We start from the raw sequence: 25,293 nt of genomic DNA on the forward strand, positions 1-25,293 counted from the left end.
TCATATTATGTAACGGATCAATTAAACTCCGACTGAGGGAGGGCACTGACTGACAGAACAGGGACTCATGGGAGCACTTTCCTTTTATATCAACATAAACAGCTGGGAAGGGGGTCACAAAAATGGTCCCTTTAAGACATGTTTATTTTTCAGTTACCTGAAACTCATGGGGTGTTTTCATACTAAACCTTAGGTGCAAAGTCTGTTCGACGTTTGACATGAGAGATCTCTGCTTGGAAATGTGGTCTGGAGTAAATTGAGTAAATAAATCGTTATTGATTATGTAAATGTTACATCTTTGCATGCTCCCTGTCACACTCATTACACTATAATGCATTTCTCATAGCTTCTTGTCTTCAAAGAAATGATCTTTGGAGAGCATCTTTCATTCTTTTCATCTCTTGCAATACGTCTGCAGCTTTCAAACAGACAAACTGAAGTGGTGTTGTGTGCATGTTAAGTTTTGCTGGTAAATCTAAAGGGACAAGTATAACTGGTGTCTTCTCCTCCTGAGTCATTACCTAGCTACAGTAAATAGCTACCATTAGGTAATTACTGTTAGAGATGATGCAATCATGCCACTGTTCTGACCCAAATGTACAATGTGGAAAGAACCAAGCAATTCAACCAAATGTGAAAAAAAAAAGAAAAAAAAAAGAACAGCCTGAGAGCAAAAACACACCCAGGCTTTTAGAAAACGTCCTCTCCATTTCTCATGTGTTACCGTTTCAGACAGCTTTTAGTATTGTCAAGCAATCAAAATATTCCATTTATGAGTGAGGTTTTGTATTAAATATTATTTCATTAGAATTTGACAGATGGCATTGGCAGATATGCAGTGTTTCACTGATGACGAGCTTCCTGGGAATTTTTATTTCTTGTAAGACTGATACTAGAGCATCAATATCATGTCAGCCAGTTCAATTAAGGCGAGACACGGCAGGCAAAAACATAGTTTTTTTTTTACTGGTCAATTTTGAGATTTGGGGATATTTGTCTTCAATAGCATGTCTTCTTTCAGACTTGTGTTGAAAAAAAGTCAGAAATACACATTTAGGTCTTTATTTTATTACACTTTGTCTGTTTGCGTCTGTAGATTTCTCATAAATTCAACAAAAGTTTGCGTTCTTAATCGACGTGCTGCTCCGCGATCTCTGCCGGCAGCCTGTCATCACATGCACCGTTAGGAAGCTCTCTCTCTCCTGTACAATCCTGTCGGATCCAAATATGGTCATTTCCTTTTTATCAGCAACCAATCGTGAAAGTAAAAGGGCTGAATGCGCAATCTCATTGGCTGATGAAAAATCTTTAAAGCCCGTTTTCTCAAAATGACTTTTCTCTCATACTCCAAGTCCGAAATCTCCACTTCAGTAGCACCTATATACACCAAACTTTCCAAACTAGACTTGTACCTAGTTATATTATGAAGACATTTACAGAGGGATTTGTAAATATATTATTCCTAGCCTGATTTATATAACATTTTATTCCAAAAAACATGGCGAAAATCATTTTTTTAAGGCTATTGACAGTATTTTCTGATTTACAGGATAACAAAAGTAGATATCCATAAATCCCTCTGTAATTTTTTTCCCATCTAATATGTGAACACAATGGAAAAATCTTTTTTAACCAGGCTTTATCCAAAACTCAGATATCGTTTTTTTAAATATATGCAAATTAGTGCTATTTGATTAGATATTGCCTGATTTGCATATTTAAACATTAAATTACAGAAAACTTGTAATACATTTTTTTCTCATCTTAATGTAGGTAATCAACTGGGAAAGTTTCATGGTGATATCTGCTAGTTAAACATTTTACCCTATTCACCTGTAGTGTCTCGCCTTAATTATCTTATGTGCAGTGCAATTTAAGTCTGATTTATTTACAATGACTTGGAGGAAAATAATGGAGTTAACATTTGTTTTGCATCTGAGAAACTGGGATAGTAAAGATGATGATGATGATGATGATGATGATATTACTATTATTATTTAATATTTTGAGTATCTGAGAAATGAGGATACTACTACTAATATTAATAATAATAATAAATTATTGTGAGTAGTGAGCAGCAATTGACATTAAACATGGGAAACTCTTAAAGGACAAGTTCGGTATTTTACACTTAAAGCCCTGTTTACAGATCGTTTCTGATGAAATAGAACGGTTAAGATTAAAATTTGGACACATGCTGCTGTCCCGAGAATTTTAGGTTTATTTCGCTCCCCCCCCCCCCACCTACACAATGGCTGCATAGGTGCACTCGAACATATCCTTCCTAAAACGCATTAAACTTTCGTTTACAAAGAGATGAAACTCACCGAGTGGTCAGGGGTGTTCACTGATATGCTCATACAAAAATCGCTGCAAAATATTTTGTCCAACTCCATTGACTTGTATTGAAAGAGCTGTGTGAGGTACGGTATTACTCCGCCGCTTCTTCTTCTGCTTCTTCTGTGTATTCAATTAAATGCCAGTGGTTTGCTTGCAATTGGCAAAGGTGCATTATCGCCACCAACTGGGCTGGAGTGTCTATTATTCAAGCTCTCAACGGAAGAATCTACGGGTGTGAGACGTTTGGAAAAATAGATCCACAGTTTTACAACGAATGGTAAAACACCTGTTGGAAAGCATCTTTTGCAGCGATTTTATATGAGCATATCAGTGAACACCCCTGACCACTCGGTGAGTTTCATCTCTTTGTAAACGAAAGTTTAATGCGTTTTAGGAAGGATATGTTCGAGTGCACCTATGCAGCCATTCTGTAGGTGGGGGGGAAAGCGAAATAAACCTAAAATTCTCGGGACAGCAGCATGTGTCCAAATTTTAATCTTAACCGTTCTATTAATGTGGAGCTCAGTCTTAATGTGACCCACTAATAAAAGTGGAAGATCACTACTACTGTTGTAGTTATAAATGTTTTTCAAGTGCACATTTAACCTAATGACACTGCCATTAATTCTCTGAAGGTAACCTTGAATATCCCACTCCACTCAAGTATCAGTGCTGTTTGCTAATGCTCACAACCCTCTTATGTAGACATTCATTTAATAAAGCTGGAAATCATGAATGAAGATGCCCTTCGCTCTTCTCTTTCACTATTAATTGCTAATGCTCTCATACATATCAGAAGGCATAGTTGAAATGTGAGAACTGTGGGAACACGTGGTTGCCATTTTTCTTGCAATAACTTCCTTATCAGACCACAGTGTGTGGAAAATCCATTAAGTGCAAAACAAACAAACAAACTCCAGCCTCAGATTGGAATGTATTTGATGGCACAAACCAGAAACAATATTAGTAATTATAATTATGCTTAGTGGTTGTGTTATATATGAATCTTATATCAAGGGTCATATGAAATCATAAAGATGGCTGGCTAGGGTAAGGCAACTGACGTAGCGTTTCAAATGGGGGGGGGGAGGTGTGTTGGACGAGGGCTGCAGGGTTGAGCCTGTTTTTCTGGCACGGGCACAGAGATAAGCAGTGACCCCATTAGCTTTCCCTCAACTCGGCCTGCTTCAATCATCATGAGTAATTCAGCTTATAGTATGAAGCTTTGTCCTGCTCTGCAAAAGCCAATCTCCTGTCATAGCCAAAGGTTTAATTCACAGTAGCCCCATCCTTCCTCTACCTCCACTCAGATTATGGCCCAAATTTAGACCAATCAAAAAGCTAGACTTTTGAGTGACAGATGGAGCACATGTAAGATAAAGCAAGTAGGGCGGGGTCTTGTAGGATCTTATTATAGCTGTGATTTCATTTCTGTAGTTCAGTTGCGTAATTGATGTACAATTGATTCCAGGAAGTTAATCTATTCACCAAGCCTCAAAAGTCTTCAGAGAGTCACAGCAGAATGAATCCTCAATACACTGAATCAAGAAATAACCACTGTATACTTACATTTTAAATAAGAACTGCTAGGTCAGATGGTGAAAAAAAGGAAACAAAATGGTAAGTAAAAGAGAAAAATCTGGAGAGAAGTGTTGGTGACCATTCAAGTACACCATTGTAAGTGCGTAACTGAAGGTGTTTATGCTCGAGTTAAGAAGGTGCTGTTGTGAAACTGTCTTTGTCACTGGCGCAGAAATGGGAGGGGCTAGCAAAATTGGTTTCAATTTTGGACAGATTGGACAACTGGCTCCAAAGCCCTTGGAAGACAGAGAGAAAGCAATAATTTCCTTCCTCATGGTAATCACTCGAAATTAATATCCTCACCAATTATTTATCTTAAGGCGAGACACGGCAGGCAAAAACATCGTTTTTTTTTTTTTTACTGGTCGATTTTGAGATTTGGGGATATTTGTCTTCAATAGCATGTCTTCTTTCAGACTTGTGGTGAAAAAAAGTCCGAAATACACATTTAGGTCTTTATTTTATTACACTTTGTCTGTTTGCGTCTGTAGATTTCTCATAAATTCAACAAAAGTTTGCGTTCTTAATCGACGTGCTGCTCCGCGATCGCTGCCGGCAGCCTGTCATCACATGCACCGTTAGGAAGCTCTCTCTCTTCTGTACAATCCTGTCGGATCCAAATATGGTCATTTCCTTTTTATCAGCAACCAATCGTGAAAGTAAAAGGGCTGAATGCGCAATCTCATTGGCTGATGAAAAATCTTTAAAGCCCGTTTTCTCAAAATGACTTTTCTCTCATACTCCAAGTCCGAAATCTCCACTTCAGTAGCACCTATACACCAAACTTTCCAGTCTTGTACCTAGTTATATTATGAAGACATTTACTGAGGGATTTGTAAATATATTATTCCTAGCCTGATTTATATAACATTTTATTCCAAAAAACATGGCGAAAATCATTTTTTTAAGGCTATTGACAGTATTTTCTGATTTACAGGATAACAAAAGTAGATATCCATAAATCCCTCTGTAATTTTTTTCCCATCTAATATGTGAACACAATGAAAAAATAAATTTTAACCTGGCTTTATCCAATTCTCAGATTTCGTTTTTTAAATATATGCAAATTAGTGCATATTTAATTAGATATTGCCTTATTTGTATATTTAAACATTAAATTACAGAAAACTTGTAATACATTTTTTTCTCATCATAATGTAGGTAATCAACTGGGAAAGTTTCATGGTGATAGCTAAAAATGTTACCCTATTCACCTGTAGTGTCTCGCCTTAAAAGAATAATCCCTATAGATATCCAAGTCATCTTGTTAATCAATTTATATCAAGACCAATTACTGATATATTTACTGATTACTGATGATTTTAATGCTCGACTATACAACAAAAGTTTATTTAGTCACCATTTTTCCTCATACATACTCACACACTGCAATTCATTAAGCAATAGTTCACTATTTATCACTAACACTTTGTCTAGACTAAAAACAATAAAACTTAATATAAACCGTGATTCTGTCTACAGTGGATGCGATGCGACCCGAGCGACAATCTTCGACAGTAAACTGATGCCTCGTTCTGTTTATGACGTACTGACACGAAGGACAAATGCTCTGCAACAGGCGCTTTGTCTCATCCAGTGTAGACAACCTTTAGCTGTTGCAGCGCAACGCGAGAAACAACGGTCGCGTCCGGTGTAGACACGATGTTAGTGACAGTATAAAATACTTTATATGCACATCAATTGTCATTGTATTGTAAGGAACAGCTTATAAATATTAATCTCATGTTTTATTTTAGTAAATGATGACCAAGTTTTCATTTTGGGTCGGCTAAAGCTTCTGGTTTAGAATTTTGTTACCCTTTTTCTTTTGTTTCTCATCTTATGACACTGTTGTATGTCTTCCTTAGAAGAAAAATGATAGCTTACATTAGCATTTCCCATTTGTCTCTAACGGTGGAGTACGGCATTCTTTAACCTTTAGAAATAGACTTCGTTGAGAGACTGCCGTACCCTGGCTGGTCTGAATAAATGAATCATTTAACTCGTACTGACAAATAATTCAGGCACCAACATTTTAAAAGAATATTTAGGCTTTCTATGGCAATATGCCATCGGAATTATGTGGCCTATAACATACTTTTAAAGAAAGAAATGAGCAGCAGTTGGTTAAATAAAGTCACATTGTTAATTTATTAATGCAATTTTATGGAGAAGTATAACAGGAATCAGATGCATGTGGGGTGTGTAAAACATTAAATATGAAGTGTGTGGATGTCTGTGATCAGGACTCAAATGACATTCTATACTGTAAATGTATTGTAAGTCTTGTTTTTCTCTCTGTTCTTGTTCCAGCAGGATGGGATCTCAGAGAGTTTACGGATTAAAGGTATGTACAATCCCCACTTCTCTCTCTTTCCACCCTTTTTAGACACTAAATATGGACCAAAAGGTATTTTACCATTGTGGTGTTTGAAGTACTTTGAAGTGATTATGGTTATGATTTGGTTATTCAATATCTGTATTGAGAATTTGTTAGCATTGAGAATTTGTAAGCATTTTGAACTAGAGAGTATGTATTAATTCATGTATCCCTGCAAAAAGCTGCATGATGCCAGTATTTAGACTGAATGTATGTTTATTTTGTGTGAAGCAGTATTGGGTACTCAATCAGGCAGCATATAGCCACATTAATTATCATGCTAGCAAACTGTCTGTGGTTTAAGGTGTAAATCATGTGTTGGCTATTGCCCAGCAGTCATCTGTAATTAGGATGGCACAAGAGTTAGTCAGATGATGCCAAGAACCTACAGAGAGTGCTGAGATGTGAAAAATCCATCTTACTCCTCAGTCTCTGTGTGAGGTGAAGTCCCACCATAAATTTGATCTCAGGTCAGCTCAAAGGTGCTTGTGTTAGCAGCTCCTTTGGCTACAGGTAATATAATCAGACTTTAATAGAGAAGCAGACTGTATTACTGCAGAAGGTCAAAGCTGAGTTGGCATTGTGATAAAAGAAAAGATCTCACTTATCTACAGCTGTTCAAACAAATGGATGCTCTCTGTTTTGTCTTCTCTGCCTTTTTAAAGTCAGTGAGCTTGTTTACATGCACATCGATGTGCTGATAACTCCCAAAAATCAGCTTATGGAAATAACTTGTTGTCCTGGTTATATGCAAACCAATAACCCGGCAATGAAACTAATCTATGTTTACAAGACTTTATTAATAAATCAGGTTATTTTGCGGTTGTGAATGTAATCATTATTGAATCTGACTAGTATTCCATATGTTATGTCAGTTGTGATGTTAAATAAATCATTAAAAACTGAAGAGTATTCCAGTGGAAAACTTACAGACTCATATATTGTCCTCTCAGGCAGTTACTCATGCAGAACTTTGATTGAACCACTTCTACTTCGGCTGTATGAGATGAGAACGCATTTTTATAATAACTTGGGTCAGGCAGGGGCGGCCTTAAGCATCTGGGGGCCCGTTTCAATAACTAATATGGGGCCCTGCCCACATAAAATGTAAACATGAGCAGAAAAAGCAAGGATTCTTTTTGGTTTGCGTCATTATTTTATTACGCGCACTTTCAGCTTCATGAACAGGCACCACTGGCATATGTACGTTTCATTTCCTATTCAAATTATTTCCCTGCTCAAAAAAAAAACAACGTTTTAACCTTACGGAAAAAAGGCAAAGTATAAACACATAAACTACCGGTATTTATTTACTTCAGATCACCATTCGCGGGGCGGTAAACGTCGCCATGGTAACCGCGGCGCGACTCAAGTTCGACCAATCAGAGACGTCAGTGTTTTGCTTAGAATTATGGGTAGTGTAGTATTTCTCCAGAAGATCGCAAATAACAAGGTTGATCTTTATCTTTGTGGCTTTTATAGGAGCAGAAACTTTCGTTTCACAGCCTCGTAGCTCGTGGTCAATCTAACTTGGATGGTTTAGGGGTCTCCAACCTTTTTTAGCTATTTTTTAAAAATGAAAGTGGCCGAGAGCTATATGCAATAATTAAATCAATTAAATAATGTCTCATAACTCTCATATTAACAACTATGCTAACTGTTTTAGACCTAAACGAGTTATTGTAGGCCTATATATGTCACCCTTAATTGACATATATAGGCCTTAATTGACATATATATTGACATATATAATGACAAATATTATACTGTAAAAACACATAATTATTGTTGATTTTATAGTGCATCATAACTAGAGATGAAATGGTATGAAAATGTAATTTCATGATTATAGTGACCAAAATGAGCATGGTTATCACATAATCCTGTTCAAAAAGTACTAATACTACACAATAAAATCAATTCACCAAGTTTTATGTCGAAAACCAGCAAATAACAAATAAACTTACCATCAATATGCACTTTTTGTTTGCATAAACATTAAAATAGTAACATTAAAAATGATGGCCAAATTTGAAAGGAGTGTCTTGCAACATGTTATCTACAGTACTAACATGTACAAGTTCAAATAAAGTTTTGACAAAAAACTTTTTATAAAAAGATAAACCTCGCATATTTCAGCCTTTAAATCATTTTTATAAAAAGAATGATTCAAAAAAGACAAAATACTGACATTTACAATGCACATTAGCTTATCTTTTATTATTAATAGTAAAATTCGGTCCGATTTTCCCGTGCCGTCTGTCGTTGCTATGTACCATGCGCTCTCCACAACGACAGAGAAGTTTTAATAGCTAATGGATTTCCACTACCGATAAACGCTTGCTGTAGCTCTGCTAGAAGATTTATTTACGGAGAAGAAAAAAACACCCGTAGTTTGGGTGCACCCCCATCCTTCATAGTGACTCGCGCCTGGAAAAAATGAGTGTGTCGCTTCAATTATTTGAAATAATGAACTTGAGCGTGCAAAAGACGCGATATGTGAACGGCCCTTGGCGAGCTACCTCCAATCAGGCCACGAGCTACTCTCGCGAGCGACGTGTTGGAGACCACCTTACACATTATGTCTGAAAATAAATATCCTAGGGAGAAAATGAATGGGATTTTCCTGTTCTGTTGGGGGCCCCCTTGGAGGGCGGGGCCCGTTTCAATTGAAACGGGTGAAACATAGGTAAGGCCGCCTCTGGGGTCAGGAAAGAGTCAGAGTTTGCAATATATTTCCTTGAAATACTCTGGATGCGCTTAAAGGCACACTATGCAAAATTTGTACCTCAATATAACAGCTTCGAAACCATTTCGATGGTAAACGAACTTGTAGTAGGGCGAATCATCCCGATAGCAAAGCAAGGAGGGAACGCCACTGGCAAAACCAGCAATGCAAGTTTCCGAGGTGGCGCCCCGACAAATCTCGCGAGAATCATACAACGTCACATACATCAACAACATATGAAGCAGCCTCTATGGAAAACACTAGCTCGCATTTCAGACGTGAATCATGGCAGAGTCGACAAAAAACACAAAGAAAACGTGGTCGGAAGAGTGCAGAGACGGCTCTGCTTGAGTGGTATTTACAACAGTAATGTTAAATACAAGTACTCCACAGCGACTCTAGGGGTCGCTGTTTGAGAAAAACGGAAACTGCATAGTGTGCCTTTAAAGGGTTAGTTCACCCAAAACTGAAAATTCTGTCATAATTTACTCACGCTCATGTCGTTCCAAACCCGTAATGCTTTCGTTCATCTTCAGAACACAAATTAAGGTATTTTTAATGAAATATGAGCCATTTCTGTCCCTCCATTGGCAGATTACGCAACTACAACTTTGAAGCGTCAAAAAGTTCATTAAAACTAATCTATATGAATTGAGCGGTTTAGTCCAAATGAACAGATTTAATTTAGGCTTTTATTCACATAGAGCACTCATCAACGCACACATCAGTTGTGGTAAACATAAGCTCAAGCATACTTGCTTGATGTGGGATAACTAAGGTTCGTTCTCGTGTGTTACGCAACACGTTTGAGCTTCCACAAGAACCATATTTGTTCTTTCGTGTCAAGCAGGTTCGGTTGAGCTTCTGTTTATGTCCGCTGAGGAATGTTTATATGTCAATAAAAGCCTAAATTTTCATATTTTTGAGTGAACTAACCCTTTCAATTCGCATGTAAGGATGCTTCTCTCTCACATATCAAACAAGCGCAGTTCAATAAGCTGAAAGAACGCAGGTTAATGCATTTAAATACTAGGAGAAACCGGGGTATGGGGCAAAAATCTAGCTTTGTTGATTGGTTTATGCTTAAGCCATTTATGACCTAACTCCGATAAGGAGGTAAGCAGGTTAATGCGTTTACATGACCACGTGCATTTTGGCTTATTAAGCATAATCAGGTTAAGAATGTGCATAATAAACATACTCAGTGTGAAATCAACATTGACCCTATTTCCTTTTTTTCATTCATGTTCCTTATTGTGAACGGTTAATCTCTGCTTGTTATTAAAATGTTCTTCATAAATTAGAATTTAAATTGAATAAGTTACTCGTCCTCTAAAATAACTTATGTTTTGATTTGATCACCACACAACCTATTGGATAATGTTGGCAACCTAATGGCTAATTATTAGTCATTGTTTTAGCAAACTCACATTCAGTCCATCCAGTCAGTTTTATATTTTTTATATTACCCAAGAAAACCAATGTGGAAACGCTCGGTCGGCTTGTTCTCCTCTCCACTTAAGATTCTGTCAGAAAAAATTTTTTGAGGGCCGTTTCAATTATTTATTAATCATTTTAATTATTCAGATTAATTACTCCAAGTTTAAGTGGATTAAATTCTGACTTAGGTATATTAACTTAATGGAGGTTTTGGAAGATTCCTCCTGTGACTGTGTGAAAGTCTTTTGATGAAGTTGATTTATTTCTTTTGATGAAGCTCATCTATTGAATAATTATTTCAACTTTTGAAGTACATTAAGCTTTTGTGGTGAATGCATTCAGTACAGTCAAGACAAACTGCTTTCGGCTTAATTTGTGACATGGCAAATGTTGCCTGCTTTGTGAATTCAAAGTGCAGAATACAAAATATAGCTGGAAATAATATGAAGCCAACTGAAATTGGCTGTCAGAATTTGGAAAAGAGAAAAACTAAGAAAACCTGCACAAGCGCATAGCAGAATGCCCTGTAAATGGAATCTTAAATGAAGTGGTTGGCATATCCAGCTGAACTCAAAATATCTCACTACTGAGGGTGAAATTACATCTTTTTGGGTTGAAGAATAGCTTTTTTAAATAGTATGAAAATTGAAGGTAGTGTATTTGGACCACCAGCCACTCGACACTATTACTCAAACCCTGCTCTCATAGCATGCAGGCAACTTTCTTTCAAAAGCTTTCTTTCTTTTTTTACATTTTTCCAATTACGAACATGGTTGCCAATAGAGCTCTTAGCATGCTCATAGTACAAAAGCAGGCCTGGTCCCCTGATCCTAACTTTTAATACATTCACCCATTCATCAGCTACTGAACATCCCATGTGTACTTGTACATGTATGATCACTTAATGTAATTGAATTCTATTTATGCAGATTTTTGCTAAATGCTGAATTATTTTGCATGCCTAAAGAGGAGAGGAAGATGATATTTTGTAATTGGATGCTTGAAGGAATATTCCGGGTTCAGTACAAGTAGAAATGCTCCTAAAATATTAAAAATAAAAAATAAAATCGTTAATATAAAAATATTATTAACTTTAACTGACGAGAGAGAGAGAGAGCGCACTTCTGTTGAATGCTATTGATTGCTGATTGTTCACTCCGCACGTGTTATTTGGATTAAAACTAAATTGTATTTGTAAGTAAAACATGAACTGTTACCTGATTTATGTATAGCTAGTGGTTCCCTACATTATTACTTACAGGATGTTTGCAGGCCAAGAAGTGTCACATACAAGAAGTTCCAACACAAACATCCAAAGCACGAGCCCGGAAACCAACGTATCAGACGGCGCGCAAATACTGAATTGAATTGTCTTTTACGTCTTGCGCTTGAACGGACGAATTCACACACAATTATGTCAAAACGTCTGTCTTGGCAAGTGTCCTAGTTAACAAAGTCGGTTATATCTCAAGTCAAGTGAACGTATATTCAAATGGGGTACGTGTGTTAGGTCTTAAAGGGGCAGCAGTCTAATAAACCTGCTGCTGTGTTTTAATGTTCATACACTATTATTTCTCAAATTGGTCTTTGACCATTAAGACCTTTAATTTAATTCCAGAATAAGTGTTTAACTCAGTAGGAAAAGTTAATATCGAATTTCATGAATATTCATTAGCAGAAAAAGCCAATGAAGCATGAGGATGTCTAATTTCAACAAAGGGATTTGCACATGGAAGGTAATGAATCTCAAAAGACTCATATGGGAGATGAACGCTTCTGTTGTTGCTCTTAACAGATGTTGTCTCAGCGACATTGCCAGAAAAACCAGACACCTCTTGCTGAGAGTGTTTTTAAAAGCCCCACTTTAGCGGTTCTTATAGCCCATCTACATACTGCTAATAAATTATTTAAAGGTATAGAACTCATCATTTACTCACCCTCAAGTTTTTACAAACCTGTATGAGTTTCTTTGTTCTGTTGAACACAAAAGAAAATATTTTGAAGAATGTTGGTAACCAGACAGTTGACGGCACCCATTGACTTCCATTAGTATTTTTACTTCTACAATGGAAGTCAATGGCTATCGTCAACTGTCTGGTTACCAACATTCTTCAAAATATCATCTTTTGTGTTCAACAGAACAAAGAAACTCATACAGATTTGGAACAACTTGAGGGTGAGTAAATTATGACAAAACTATCCTTTTAATGCTTAAAGGGATACTCCACTTTAAAATGAAAATTCTGTCATCATATACTCACCCTCATGTTGTTTCAAACCTGTATGAATCTCTTTCTTCTGCTGAACAGAAAGGAAGATATTTAGAAGAATATCAGTAACCAGACAGTTTCTGGTCTCATTGACTTCCATAGTATACATTTTTCCTACTATGGAAGTCAATGAGACCAGAAACTGTCTGGTTACTGATATTCTTCTAAATATCTTCCTTTCTGTTCAGCAGAAGAAAGAGATTCATACAGGTTTGAAACAACATGAGGGTGAGTATATGATGACAGAATTTTCATTTTAAAGTGGAGTATCCCTTTAATTAGTATTCAACTAAAAGCACAAGTAATCCCTTCACAAAGTACAAATAAGACTATTTCAGACTATTTTTTTTATTTCTCCTCCAAATGTGGAGTTTAGTTAGCGCCAGAAAAAACTATCTCAGTTTTTCTATTGTTGCAGTTCTGGTGCATCTGGTCTGGACTGAATCTTGCCAACTCAGTAAATTAAACTGCAGTGGTGGCATACTATAGAAATAGACAACTAAATGAATGGTAGACTATATGAATAAACAAGACAGTGATATTGGCTCATTTAGACCTAAGGCTGAGAATGGTTAGAAATCTAAACTTTTTTCCGTAGTAACGGATGCCTGCTGCTCTTTCTATCTCTCTGTCACTCCTTTACTCACTTTGTTTTTACCCCTTTTTCCAGTTAAGTGGCTGTTTTGGAAGTTGTTTAAGAAGCCACATGGACTCTTTTCGAAAACCTAGTGAGCTCTCCGCTGCCTACATTGGCAGCTGTCTTCTAAGGCGGCATTCTAACTGAAATGGAACCTCATAAGTGACTAATTTGGAACGTTCTGCATTGGCAGCAACTCAGTGTGCTATACAAATAGCACATAAAATGCACAAAAGACTATTGATTTCAATAGAATTGGATGTGGGCATGTTATTTTGCAAACAAAAAGAGAAGCAAACCGTGGCACAACATCCTAAATATTAGGTTAAATAGTTCATTTTTAATTAGATGAAATGTATTTATCAGTGCTTTTCAGCATTATATAGTTAATATTTCAGGGCACTCTGGGAGAGCTTCTATTACCCTCACTAGATTTTACATTTTTGTACGTGTCACGGATCCGTGTTATGTGACAGTATGCTTCCGTGTTATGTGACAATATACCTTTTGTAGTTTTTCATGTTGATTTCCCTTTCATTGTCTCCTCCAGGTGTGTCTTCTTACCTCGTTATCTTAAGCTTGTAATGGTGTTGTTTGCTTCCACTTGTCTTGTCCCTAGTCTTTGTTTTGTTTTGCTTTGACTTTTGTTTCTTACATTAAAACCACTGCAGTTAGATCCACATCTCTGCCTGCCTTCTCTCGCTCCGCTCATTACAATTGATTTATTTTAATAAAATTTGTATTATTATTTATTTATTAAAAAATTTTACACCGATTTTCTTTTCCACAGACCCCCTTGTTCTACAAGAAACCCTGAAAGAGTATAGATGATGCATACAGTGATAGTCGGTGGGATTGCTCAATGGCACAGAAATGGTTAATGCTATATGAATTAGCAGGGTGAGGTTTCTGCGGGGTGTACAATTACTGAAGCATGGTGGTGCCTCATAAATAGTGCAACTCAGTGGGACTTAATGACTGCTGCATTTTAATGGGGTTTAACTCCACTCGTTGTGCAGATCTGAACACTTTACAGATTCCACCTCTGAGCTTGAATTGATCTTGTAACCATTGACTTTGCCACAGTGTTGCTTTCTATTGAACACCATATCTACTGCTTTATGGGAACCAGTCTATAACGGCACCTGGCTTGTCATTAGCTGTAGGATGCCTTTACACTCTTATAGTCAGTTTGTAATTTCTTATTGTTCAGGCAAAAGTCGATTGGACTAAATTTGCATTCAAACAGTCATTGGGTCTGCATTGTTGTTGTTTTTTCATAGAAGATCTTTTGAGACTGATTGAAGATAAACAATGTTGCCATCTAATGGTCGTTCATTTTCTTTTTCATTGATGATCTAAACATTAATAAGGAAGATAACGGTAGAATAAATGGTTGTCTTCGACCTTAAAGAGGGAAACAAATAGTCCTTGATCCTTTGAAGTCTTATACAGTGTACTATAAAGCTTTCTGTAACCTTCAGAACTTAAAGCATCATCCCCCAGTTAATAAAGACAATTCATTGAATTGAACTAAGCTATATATTTGGTAATATATTGTGCATTCATTTATATAAATGTATAAATGTATTATATAATATATAAGTATATTTATAATGATAATGTATTTATTAATGTATAAGGTGTGTAGAATATACAATCTCTCATTAGATATAAGGAACACATTCCTGCAATTCAAATTCACAGAAACATTCACATTATTGACTTTCAGTTTGGCTCAATCTCAGAGCTAAAAGGATGAAAAAGAAATGAAAATTCAGCATTTGTTCCCTTTGAGAAGTTTATTCTCTTTGAGGCACAGTAAGTTGCTTGCGTTGGGTAAATGTGATTAAAGGCCTCTATGAGGAAACATTATTGAGTTCTTCATTTCTATATGAAAAACTCTCTGTTCAATCACTGTAATATACCAGCATTACGATGTATGAGAGAACATCTTTACATCTTGAGATATCAAATAAGCTTGACTTAAAATTACTATAATAGAACTTGTGAACTGAAATTTAAGGGTCAGAGTTTAAGGGTCAAAAGCGCTTCATCATAGACTGATATTTGTGTTTATTAATAATTCAAATACGTGAATTACAGTGCATGCAGTGACAATGTTTATTGTCCTTCTAAGGCATCTCGTTGCAGTTTGTTATTGTGTTCCGTAGCTGCTCTCGTTCCTTTCGACAGATTTATTAGAGCTGATCAGTGTCAGGTAATAAAGGAAAATAAAATAATAAATGAGAAATAATGCCACAACTGATTCAAAGTGACGCGCCTCGGAGGAAGCAGATCGCAGATCATTACGCCTGAGATGCTGCGCCGTCTCACTTTAATTTAGCCAGTGCTGAGACGTGAATCGTTGTGCATAGTGATTGTACAGAAGCATGTTTAATGAATGAAAACCGGGAGCACATCAAACTTAGTGTTTTTCCACCTTTTCCATAGCGAAGCGGTCTATAAATACGGCTCCTCTCAGCCAGGTGCGTTAATACAACCCCAAGAGTGATGAGAACCCATCGTTTTGTGATATCTCAGTCTGCACTCCGGCAACGACTCCGGGAGAGATTTGGTTTGTTTAAAAGAATCGCAGAGTAGTTGGTAAAGAGAGAGCAGATGGAGGAGTAATGGCAGGCAGGTGAGCGCAGCGTGTTTCTGTGTCGTCTTTCATGAGGAGTTTGAAGCGTTGTTTGAAGGCTGTTTATCCGGATGTTTCCTCTGTTTTGGAGGAGCAGAGTCCACAGAGGCTTCTTAAAGGGCTGCAGCGAGCCGAGCTGAAAGCTGCCGAGTGTTGTTTACTACATTACCCAGAGTCCCTAAGGACCGGCTTCTGTGCTGGAAAACATCAGATGGTCTGGGACTCGCACCTTTGGTAGTGACAAGAGAATGAAACGATCACGCAGTGTTAAGAGGAAAGAGACAAAACCCATGTGTTTAAACAAAGGCTCTGAAAGTTTGACGTGTCACCATTCATTCAAGCGATGCTGTGTCAGTGTTTAGTTGAAAGCTTTTACGCAGACTTTGAAAACACTTTAATGCCAAATTCACTGAGAGCAACTAAAGTGAGGTTTTTTTTTTTTTTATGACCTACATCATTCATCTTAATGTGTAGGATGTTTTCAGGCTATGTTTTATATATATATATATATATATATATATATATTTATTTATTTAAACAAAAGTAAAAGTAATAAAAAGTGGCCAGTGGCTATATCCAAATTCATTATTGTTTGAGCATGTGCATAAAAAAACGTGCAATTTTATTTTCGAAGAACAAAGGTAAAACACAGCTCTGATAACAGTATATATTGTATAGTCAGGGATATTCATTGTACTTATTACTAACAGACTCAAGGCTCTTATATTTGAACACATCTTCAAATAGATTTCGAAGATTCGATTCAGTCAATCTTGTAGCAGCCCTGGTAATGCATTAAGAAAACATTGTCTCACTGCAGACAAATTCTGAGCATCTAACTCCAAGTTTTGTAGCATTGTGTGTAGAAAGTGATTCTTGCTGTCTTTTTATCAGTCTGATTCCAGAGGTATTTTTTACAATTCTTTTTCCTTCATAGAGAACTCCATAGAGATTTCAAATTTTGTCACAAACCAAAATATGCCCCCCCCCCCCCCCCCCCCCCACACACACACACACACACACACACACACACACACACACATATATACACACACACGCACAAACACATTGGTACTATCAGTATCAGTATGAGGACATTCCATTGACGTAATGTTTTTTATACTGAGCTAATCCCATTGTCTAGCCCTAACCCTAAACATACCCATCACAGACAACTTTCTATGTTTTTACTTTTTCAAAAAACATAATTTAGTATAATTTATAATCTTTTCCTCATGGGTTCCCCACAAGGTCAAAAATTACTAGTATTACTATTTTTGTGGGGACATTTGGTTTACATTTTTAATGTTATGTAATGTCACACACACTCACACATATACAGAATAGTAGCATTGATAAATAACCTCGGAGCTCATGGTAGGTCTGCCTTGAAATGGTTATACAGAATGGTTAAAAATCAGTTTCTCTTTGGAGAAAAAGAATGGGATTTTTTTTTCTTCTGAAACCAGACACTGCTCAATTTATCATCACAAATGGCTTTGTGCAGACGGATATCAATTACAATAGCTAAGATATGACAAGCATTCACGACTCTTCTCCACTGTGTTGCTCTTTCGCACAGCTATTAGAAAATATTCACAAATACAGAGTAACTGATGCGCTCGTCCTTTATTTTGTCTGGCAGTCTTCGGGTGTACATCTGTATGAATAGATATGACTGTATCTGTCTCTGAAGCCCTGTGCTGTGCTCTTATTAGTTATCATGCATGTCATGGAACTGCTATAATCAGCACCTAAGGGCTGACACTAGGTTCAGAGACCAGCCGGGAGAGCGGAGCTCAGTTATTGCTCAGTCATGGCTTTGCTGTCGGTGTCAGGTAGAGGAATCGTTCCCCGGTGAAGACCGCTGCATTGCTTTGACCTCTTCAGGTCATTGGAATTTGTCTTCTGTTTCTGCTGCTGTCAACTTTTTGTTGGCTCACTTTTTTGATTACTACTTCTTTTGTACTGTTACTTCAGTGCAGACATTGATCATTTTTCCATTATTATATGGCACTCTGTTTAGGATTCTCACGATGGCTTTTACTGGGATGAAAAGTCCATGTTTGATGGTGGGCAGATGAAAGCCGGACACCACACCTTCACCCAAACCCTTCATCAGAATCAAGCGTTCCTTCTCTCGCTCTCAGACTCTCTCTTTTCTGTTTGAAAAGCTGACTCATCAATAACAAATCGTTGCGACTGAATTAGTCATTTGTCTTTGATGTCACCGTGGTCACGGCGAGGCACTGTGTGCATACCAATCAGACACTATCTTGGCTTCTGTCCACCCTGCTGGCAAAAGCCAATTTTCTCTTTTTACTACAACAACCTGCTGGGAGAAGGTCGTAATTATGTGCTTGATAAAAGAAGTCATAATTTATTTATACACATCTAAAAGATCTCTAACTCTCTAAAGGACAGTGTGACTAAAAGCTATTTACTTAGTTTTCTGTGATGTATTGAACATGATTGTTGTGAATTTTGCTATAGAGTTTTGCATTGGGAATTTTGCTGTAGAGTTTTATTTAAATTGGAGAAAGGAAATATGCCACCCTTTACCAGCAAACGTTCATGAATTTATAGCTGTTATCAAGTTTCTTAATAAATACACATTAATTTTCTTACTGTGCAGTTAATGCAACCAGTATTTATTTTGTTTATATTTTCATTTAATTAGATGTAATTTTCACATGTGTATATGTGTGTGTGTGTCATATATATATATATATATATATTGATATATATTGATATGTATAGATATAGATATATTTATACATAGGCTATTGATATATATTGATTGAAAATATATATATACAATACAATCAAAAGGTTATGCACATTTTAGTCTATGTTCTAACTTTTCAAACAAACAATAGTCCTTTATTAATTTTTTTTTTTTTTTATATATATAGGCTATTTAATTCCTGAGTTTTTATTAATGGCTTTTACAGGCTTCTTTTATTAAGTTCCCTTACTCAAATGTAACTGCCATTGCACAGGGGAACTGAGATCTAAAATGTGACTGTGCATTTTCAATAGTTAATCTTTATGAAATTATCTTCTGCAGGAGGAGTGGAGCTCATATCTCTGTAATTGATAATTAGTGGAAGCGTGCTAGAGTTCAGCCTATGTTTTATTACAGTCATACATATTTTCTGCCAGCATTGTCAAAACCACTAATACAAAGCCACTGTATGGCATAACAAAACAATCGTGAGATTGTTCATAACTTCTCTAGCTCTACTCTTTTTACTGTGCTTGATTTTATAAAGTTTGTGTTTTAAAATACAGTAAGTTCATTGCTTAGTTGGATGTGGGATGAAACACATATTTATACTTTGATTCCATGATATGAAAAAGAACACATTGACTTCTAATGAAGTAAAGTAAATGACCATGGCATGTTTCTTCGTGTAACATTACAAATTAACATGATTTCCCCTGTATTTGCCGTGTCTTTGCAGGGTTCCTTGGTCAGAATGGCTTTCCTGGGCCCTGTGAACACAAATACTGTGGTTTGGGGAAGCATTGTGTGGTTGACCGACAAACAGGTGAAGGAGAATGTCAGTGTCTGGATCGCTGCAAACCACATTACAAACCTGTGTGTGGATCTGACGGCAAACTCTACCAGAACCACTGTGAGCTTCACAAAGCTTCCTGTATGGCCCATCAGAGAATAACCATCATGCACAGCGAGGAATGCTTCTACAAAGGTATAGAACCAATATGATTTGTTACGGTATATTGTCCATCATTGTCCAGCTGCAGCTGCATGAGTACTTTTTATGTTAACTGCACACTTTTTATATATAAATTCATTCTTTTATTCAGCAAGGATGCATTAAAGTGATCAAAAGTGATTGTAAAGACGTTTATAATGTTACCTGTTCTCAAATAAATTCTGTCATGTTGAACTTTTTATTCATTAGAGAATCCTGAAAAAATATTTCCACGAAAATATTACGCAGTTTAATAAACTGTTTTCACCATTGATATTGATCTTAGAATGATTTCTAAAGTTTCATGTGACACTGAAGAGTTGAGTAATGATGCTGAAAATTCAGCTTTGCCATCACAGGAATACATTACATTTTAAAATATATTCAAATGGAAAGTTATTTTATATTGTAATAATAATTCACAATATTACTGTCTTTACTGTATTTTTGATCAAATAAATGCAGCCTTGTTAAGCATAAGAGACTTTTTTCAAAATCATAAAGAAATTATGTTTTAGTATTGAAGTGTCAGTGCTTTATTTGCTTGCAGCAATCATCTTTAATTGTTTTGTAACTTCTGAAGATGATGTGGAGTTATAAGAACAGCACATCCTGATGTGTGCAGCGAGGCAAAGGACGTTTATTTTCCAAGAAAGAGAGAGGCTGTTTTGGTTTGCATAATCACGATTCTCTGAAATGATGTCCAGCTCTAATGGACTAGTAATGGCCACTAATGAATGAAACGTCCATATTGTGTTGTGCTTGTAAAATCTGATTTAGAATTAGGAACTTAACTTTCTTAAACCAGGATTCATTTTGAAAACAGTAAAAAAATATCAGTTGTTGCCCATTTGAATGATCATTGATGTTCTTATGTTGGCTAATTTATTAGAAGTTTAATTTCTGGATAAGAACCAAATTTATTGAGACAACTTTACACTTTTGAAGATGAATTTAGTTTAGATGAACATATTAAATGTGTCTGTTGAAGTAATGGGCCTTCATTATTGTTCCAAACGAGTTGGTATATGAAAGATTTCAAAACAATTCTGAAATTGTTCGTTCCCATACCACAGTATATCATCTCTTTTTTTGTTGGGTTTTGTCAAGTACACTAAGGCCTGGCAGCCCCAATGCAATACACCACCCTAACTACTTCATATATGTGCAGGAAAATTCTTCCAACTCTTCATCTCCCCACTTCCACATTCTGACCAAGAAATCAAACCTCTAAACGCCCTCTCAAATCAAATCTCAGTCAAAGCATTTGGCCATCAGACGATGATATTGACATGCTTGGGCCAATCAGTGTAAGTTTGGGGAGCCAGAGAGATGAAAGGTTAGTGTAAAATAAATGATTGTCCTGCAAATCAGTTTCACAGAAGACAACACAATGTCGGATTGCAAAATTGTCTAAAAATTCTTTCTTTTTTTTATTCTAATTCGTATTTTTTATTAAATTTTTTTACTTTCATTAATGTATGTGGTTTTAGAAAATGGTTGGTTTGTTCTCCTCAGTTGAACATTTTAAATATTAAACTGTAGAAATTTGATAACTAGAGAGATGATTGGATTGGATTGGATAATTAGGCGTTCTAATTATCAGTATTGTATCAAATAGGCCCTAATGGTTTTCACAATGGCAGGTGCACTCACAGCATCATTTTTGTGCTTATTTTCAGGAGTTTTAAGAGCTTTGGAGGAAAATGTTTATGTTCTAAAAAGAAAAAGAGACAAAGTAGGCTGATGAACTTTGAAGGGAGGCTTTGATTCTGGGGGTGGAAGATGCTTGACTGCACTATCCCCTCCTCTTTATTTCTCTCTCTCCCTTAAAATGAGTAGAGCGTTCAGAATTAAATCAGATTCTAATGTGTATATATATTAAATAAATAAAAATGGCAAATTAATTTAATATGTATACACATTTTATTTAATATATTAGAGCTGCACGATTCTGGATAAATTGAGAATCCCAATTTTTCTGTGTAAAATGGAGATCGCGATCCTCCGACAATATATATATATATATATATATTCCAGATGGGAAAGAAATATACACATCATGCAAGATATATTCTCTGAAAACAAGTCTTGTTTCTCAGGTAAATGTATTTTGCCTACGGATATTTAGATGCTTTTTGTTTGTTTGTTTGTTTGTTTACTAGAGAACAGTAAATGCATTGGATTTGATTGGACTACAGATATATCTAATGTAAACATGTATAGATCAGTGAATGCAGAAGCATTTGTACCTTTTCATAATTAAGTAGACTGATTATTGTAAATACAAAAATAGAGCTTGTCTTCTTTATGTTTGAAGAACTCAGTCATCTCTTCGCCATTTGCACTCAGCAGTGCCCAATTAAGTGCCAGAGTCTGCATACTATTCTTCTCTAATGCTTCATTTATACTCCACGTTTCCTTCGCTGTGCCACTCCAATATTTTTTCCCGTCTCTCAGGGCTTTTGATTGTCTGGCTAGGCGGTGTTTACAAATACTGATATTGTCAGAGCCTAGTGATTTGGGGCCTGTGCATACGCCAGAGCAAATTAACCAAAAACAGCAGGATGAAAGCTTCACGGAACATCAAGAGACTGCTGATTCTTCCCAAACTATGTGCTGACCAGGGCAAAGATTAGAAGTAGCAGGGTAGATGCCATAATGCTAAGTAATAAAACATCACAGAACATATGCTGTAGGCTACAGAACTTCCATTTCCCAGTGGGAAGGCGGTGAAGGAGTTCTCTCTAGCCAAGGAAGAGGTTTCAGATTTTGTGTGCCTGTTGGGCTGTATGGTTTGGCATGAGGCGGTGGGTTTGGATAACGATGGGATGCAAGCTGTTGGGTTGGCAAAGCAAAATGTAAATGCTTTTCTAATTGCTAGCATACATCCGAGCCCAGCAGTACATCTCGTGCAATTACAAAGCATTACTTTCATAGGAAACTCTTTTGTTCAGTGCCGTACGGGACACCCACCGGTGACAAGGGGCCTGACCCATCACAACATTACATTTGTTAAAAAAAAAATTCTATTTCAGTGTTTCTACTTCAGAATTTCATGTTTAATTGAATGTGTTACTGGTAGTTTCTTTGTAATTAATTGTGAAATTTACCCATCCATCCATCAACCCATCAGTCCATCAATCAATCCATTCATCCACACCAGTTATTTCCCCACCAGTTTGACACTTGAAATGACTAAATGATAGAAATCTACAAAGATGAACAGAAAACCAGAACTGAAAAGTATAAAAAGGAAGCCGTGTCAGATAGTTTTAAGTTGGACCCCCAAGATGTACCCGCTGCTCCTGTTTATTACATCAAACAAAAGAAAAATATGCGTCAAAGTTTTAAACTTTTCAAAGTATTTATGACGAATAATCATCAGACGTCTCAAAACACAGCTTTACTGTCAGTCGGAGCGGGGGAAAAAAGTTTCATTTCTTGCCGCGTTGACTGTTAGGGAAAAATATCCCCCCATTAAGCTTTCCTCTGTCTGTTAAGCTTCAATTATGTCCCTTATTTCAGTGACTCACCCGCCACATGACTATTTGCACTGGGGAAATTAAATGGCTCTTTCAGAATTCTGCACTTTGCTCCACACACTGTGTAAGTTTGAGTTGTTTTGAAGATGATATATTCATCTCATTCTTTTCTCCCCATTACTTCAATTTCTTTTATGAGAATGAAGAGTTAATGACGCTTGTGGTCTGTCAGATGGAACTCCATTCAGCCTTCAGTCAGTGTTTCGCATGTCTTGTGTTTTAAAAATAACAGCATACAGGTTTAAAACAATATGAGGAAAAGAATAAATGAATCTTCCTTTTTATGGTTTATCATTACATTTAACATTAGTGTGCCTACAAGATATTTAAAAAGAAAAAAGAAAAAAAGAAGTGTTTCCAGACCAATAAGAAAAAAACCCTGTTGAGTTAGTAAAAAAAAAATATATATATATAATTTTTCTGTAATGACCCAAACGAGGCGTGACAGTGCCTCCACTTCAAACAGCATCTAAATAAGTCTGGCATGAGTGTATTTAAAACAAAACAAACAAAAAAATTCTGAAAATACTTATTGGGGAGAATTAATGAAGGTGTCTGTTTTTAAAGCCGGTGTGAACACATCAGGGAACAGGGAAGGCACATGTATCATCAGTGCATACTCATTGGAGTAAATCAAGTTTTCCTTTCTGTTCCTCGTGGCCTTAGTGTTTTCTTCTTCTTCTTCTTCTTCTTCTAATTCTCAGTTTATCCCTTTAAGCCACGTCTCAGGCTCCAACAGGTATGCGGTCCCTAATAGGCTCATTAGCAGTCTGGGCTGCAGTAGGAGGGATGTCCAGGGTGGGTCTCTCTCAGAGGACACCACAGCTGTCCCCCAGGGAGAGAGAAAGAGCTTTAATTAGATGTCACACTGCAGACTCTCTCTCAATACTCTCTGGTACAGGCTGACACTCGAAACAACTGACAAGTCTGCTCAGGTGCATCAAGCCATGTGTGAATGCAAATATTTCAGTTCTGTGATAATGTAGCTGGGTAAACAGGTTTTATTTTGCAATAAATAATGTAAAAGAGTCAATTATATAAATGGGGGTCAAAAAATAAAGAAATGGAAAAATCTTTTAATACATTTGAGTGAACATCATCTCCGTCATGTTTCTAAAAACATGTTAAATATATTTGTAAAAAGTATTATTATTTTTATTACTAATAATTCATGACTATCATTATCATTTTAGGAAGTCATCATCACATGCTCATCTAACAGTTGTATTCAAGTCACTGTATGTGTGCACTGAATTTGTATTGTATTTTTGAAGAAATGAATAGACAAAAAAAGTGACCAAATGTGCTTCATCTTACTGACATTTTATATGTTTTAGATTTTACACTACCGTTCAAAAGTTTTGGTTCTGTACGATTTTCGAAAGTTTTTGAATAATTTTTTCTATGTTTTCTATTTTATTATATTTTAATGGAATGCATTTCTGTGATAGCAAAGCTGAATTTTCAGCATCATTACTCCATTACTTCAGTTTCACATGATCCTTCAGAAATCATTATAATATGCTGATTTGCTGCTCAAGAAACATTTATTATTATCAATGTTGAAAACAGTTGTGCTGCGTAATATTTTTGTGGAAACCATAATATATGTTTTAAGATTCTTTAATAAATAGAAAGTAAAACTTTTTACTGTCACTTTTGAACACCAAAAAAAAAAGAAAAAAAAAAAGATGTTATTTCCTCTACTGTCCAATATTTATTTGCCCTTGAGGAAGTTCTGGGATCAAATGTGGTCCACGTTGTACCATCCCAAACTTTACAGCTTCCAATTTTCAGAAAACAGAACTTCTGTCAATAAAGTTCAAGACTGATGTCTACTGTCAAGAGAATTGACATCCTTTAAGAAAGTAGACGTCTGTGCTATAAGATCCACTTTACACAGAGCCAGGCTATTGCAAGAATCCAGGCATTTTATGATGTAAACACAACCTTACACCACTTTGACCTAAGTGTTTATTTTCTGGTATAGAGAACTGTTTTCAACA

General features: G+C 36.3%; 1 protein-coding gene across 2 annotated transcripts in view; it reads left to right on the forward strand.

Moving 5' to 3' along the window:
• Window positions 1-25,293, forward strand: part of fstl5 (follistatin-like 5) — a 117,017-nt gene that overhangs the window by 16,432 nt on the left and 75,292 nt on the right. The window contains exons 3-4 of one of the 2 annotated variants that reach the window (XM_084430508.1): window positions 6,235-6,268; window positions 19,488-19,736. In XM_084430508.1, the coding sequence (XP_084286634.1) occupies window positions 6,235-6,268; window positions 19,488-19,736 (283 nt within the window). The remainder of the gene's footprint in view (window positions 1-6,234; window positions 6,269-19,487; window positions 19,737-25,293) is intronic. The other variant, XM_084430509.1, reaches the window with a different exon arrangement.

Source organism: Rutilus rutilus (assembly GCF_951802725.1).
Source record: "Rutilus rutilus genome assembly, chromosome: 14".
Lineage (NCBI taxonomy): Eukaryota > Metazoa > Chordata > Actinopteri > Cypriniformes > Leuciscidae > Rutilus > Rutilus rutilus.